This window comes from Daktulosphaira vitifoliae, unplaced genomic scaffold (assembly GCF_025091365.1).
Source record: "Daktulosphaira vitifoliae isolate Bord-2020 unplaced genomic scaffold, ASM2509136v1 Scaffold_3, whole genome shotgun sequence".
Classification (NCBI taxonomy): domain Eukaryota; kingdom Metazoa; phylum Arthropoda; class Insecta; order Hemiptera; family Phylloxeridae; genus Daktulosphaira; species Daktulosphaira vitifoliae.
In genome coordinates, this window is record NW_026099574.1 from 36,061,121 (window position 1) to 36,064,342 (window position 3,222).

At 28.1% G+C, this 3,222-nt stretch overlaps 1 protein-coding gene across 1 annotated transcript; it reads left to right on the top strand.

Moving 5' to 3' along the window:
* The first annotated feature begins 29 nt into the window (after positions 1 to 29).
* Positions 30 to 1,652, top strand: LOC126902134 (uncharacterized). Its single transcript, XM_050679159.1, has 2 exons — positions 30 to 939; positions 1,064 to 1,652. The coding sequence occupies exons 1-2, from the start codon at positions 68 to 70 to the stop codon at positions 1,650 to 1,652; spliced, it is 1,461 nt and encodes a 486-aa protein (XP_050535116.1). The 5' UTR covers positions 30 to 67.
* The last annotated feature ends 1,570 nt before the right edge of the window (positions 1,653 to 3,222 follow it).

Consider the following 3,222-nt stretch of genomic DNA (forward strand, 5'->3'; position numbering starts at 1 on the left):
GTTCAAAATTATTTTACTCTTAAAAATAATATTATATAATAAATTTCGTTTCATAAAATTAAAAAAAATGTCTAAAAAAATTATTTTATATGAGTTTTTCTTATTTTTGCAATTAAATCAAATTTTAGATATATATTGTAATCCTCAAAGTGAAGATTTCAAAAAATACGTAATTAACTCATTAAACCACATTCGTGTTCAAAATGGATGGAACTCCATTCAACAAACAGCAATTAAAGTTGAGGACATAACAATTAATACCAAAACCGTAACAAGTGAAATTATCGATGAAAGTAATTTTATACAAAAACTTTACTTTATAACTTATCTCCTAAACTGTGAATATACCAATACAATGCAAACTTTCAATGTAATGTTAGGCCTTGTTTTAAATAAGTGTGAAATGACTTTTTATAAAAATCAAAATAATAAATTGAATTATTGCACAAGGCTAATTATTTACATTTTTAATTGTTCAATAAATATGTTTAAAGAAATGTTTAAAGTGCAAAAATATCTTGAAAGTATTGACCTACGAATATTAGACTCGCCTATCCTTAATGTTAAAACTGTAGATAGTGAAATAAATTATTTTTACGCATATGCAGTTGGGTTAAGCAATATTTCATTACTTGAACTACCTAGTACTTTTAATGGGGTCAATACTTTTGAAAGCATAAAACATTTTAATAAAAAAGCGGAATTAATGATATCAAATCTCTACAAAAATAGAAAAGTATGTGGGACAGAACACGAAAGTTCAATTTTAGACAAAATATTGATGAAATATAATATCGATCAAATGGAAAAACTGGTAGAGGACTCCAACGAATATATTAATGATATTTATAAAGATCTTGAATTATATTTTACCGGAATAATTGAAAATTGTTATTCAAAACTAGGCTTTGAACATCTAGAAGGAACAAATAAGTTCAAGTAAGATTTATAGTTTAGTATGTTTACATACTTAAATTTTAGACTTTTATTTTGTTATTTAAACAGTAAAATTCTTAAGATATTAATTTTTAGCATCCATATATATTTTTTTTGTTCCATACAGGTATATTCATTCCAAAAGAAAGATATACGGCCATAATGAAGGCATTGTATTGTGTAATCATTTTCTTACTTACATTGGTTGGCAATCATTGAAACATATAGCTGTTGAAACTGAATTTACCAATAGAAAATCACTATATTTTAAAGATATTATGTGTACTGTTGATAAGGACAATTATTATTACGTGCGGTCATGTCTTGCACTTATTTTAAGATGTCGCTATATTGAAATAGTTCGCAATTTTTCTATAATGTTGGGACATATAGCTAATGTTTGTAAATGTGAAAATAAAATTAACTGTGCAATTAAGCTTTATGAAACACTTATGAAATCCAATGACATGTTTAAAAAAATGTTAGTTGCTCTGACTACTTTGAGATACTACAAAAAGGGTATTAAAAAATATCAATTTCAAGAATTACTCTTAGAGAAACTGATAGAATTTTTTATTGATTATTTGAATGATGTTAAAAAAAAGTATTTTTCCCCATTGTTATTTATTAAGAATGGATTTTATGAAGCTGAAACGTTTCNAAAAAGTATTTTTCCCCATTGTTATTTATTAAGAATGGACTTTATGAAGCTGTAACGTTTCTTGAAGGCGTAGCTCACGTTCAATCTTCAGATTTACAGACGAAATTAAAAAACGTGATTCAATTTAACATGAGATATTGCAAAATTAATAAATGTCAATCAGACATATTCTTAATTATAACATTTCAACAATTGATTAATAACAATAAATTATCACAATATAGTACTACTTATCAAATTATGTGTGATTATTGGGACTCTTATGTTCTACAGGTTGTGAAAAATGATTATGAGTATTTAGGTTTCAATAATTTGCCGTGTAAAATTTGATTTTTTATTTGAGACTTATTAAAATATTGTAATTATGCTATAATTGTTATTTTAAAATAATTAATTTCTCCTTAAATTAACTGCAATGGCATGCTCTCTGAACATGACCATAGCCCTGACCCATAGACTTGATCTCAACCCCACTCCAAATTTAGAGACGTTCTCCACCCCAACTGAGATCATTCCCGCGGACCCATACAGACACGTCACAGTTTCACTTTTGATTATGATTCCCTCCCTCAAAATTTAGGAAAAGAATAATCACTTAATTTTTACTTGTTGATACCACAACAGTATCATTAATATTGGTATTTATCGTATTTAACATCTCAGCAATCAATATTAATTACATATAGATATATTTTCGACCAGATATTTTTTTCGCATTATCATTGATGATTTTTGGGTATTTAAACATCCAATGTGTGAAATATATACAGCCTATGACAATAGCAGTCAGTTTCCTGACCAAAAACGATTGGTTGGCAACAATTACACTTTGCATATCTTTGACATCCATAAGTTGTGCTCCAAACATTAGTGATTTCACGTAGTACTGATCTCCTGTTGTTCGTTCAACAAGTCCCAATAACACGTTTTACCCAATTTTTCAGCGTAGAAAATATACGTATTGGATTTCCCTGGTAATCTTGCAAATGGTACGTAGGTGGTACTGAGTGTCGTCCAAACTTGACTTCGGTAAATAATTCCATGCTCCAGTTTGTTAAGTAGCTCTTGTCAATTATATTGTTATTAATATTTATTACACTTAACTATTCTTTCTATTACTTTAAAATGAAGTACTCTAACGCTTTTGGCGTTAATATCATCGTAACCCTTGTTACATTATTTAGTATTTTATCTAAATTATTAGTAATTCATCTAACCTCTAAATTGCCAATGATACTGAATCCTTTTTATCATACGCGCAACGGTCACAAACGCCATCCAACCACTTACACGAATGATAACGGCTCTGGTTACGTTATCAATCAGCCGGCCACCTGTTACACACAACATATCCCCCGTAGAATTTTAAGGCTGTTTTAAGTCATTATAGAATAATCATTGAATGGCTTAAGAAAAATTTTTGTTTTATTCTTTTTCTTAATTATTCACTATAGTTTAGCTATAAGGGCTCGCATTGTTTATTTATTCTAGTCAATTGTGTGAGATTTCCACTTGAACTGTGATATTTGAGCTGAAATATTTGTATTATTGCCATTGAAGCTAATGCTAATTAAAGCTTAATATTATAAAATTTTACTTTTTTAACACTGATTTATGATCCGCAC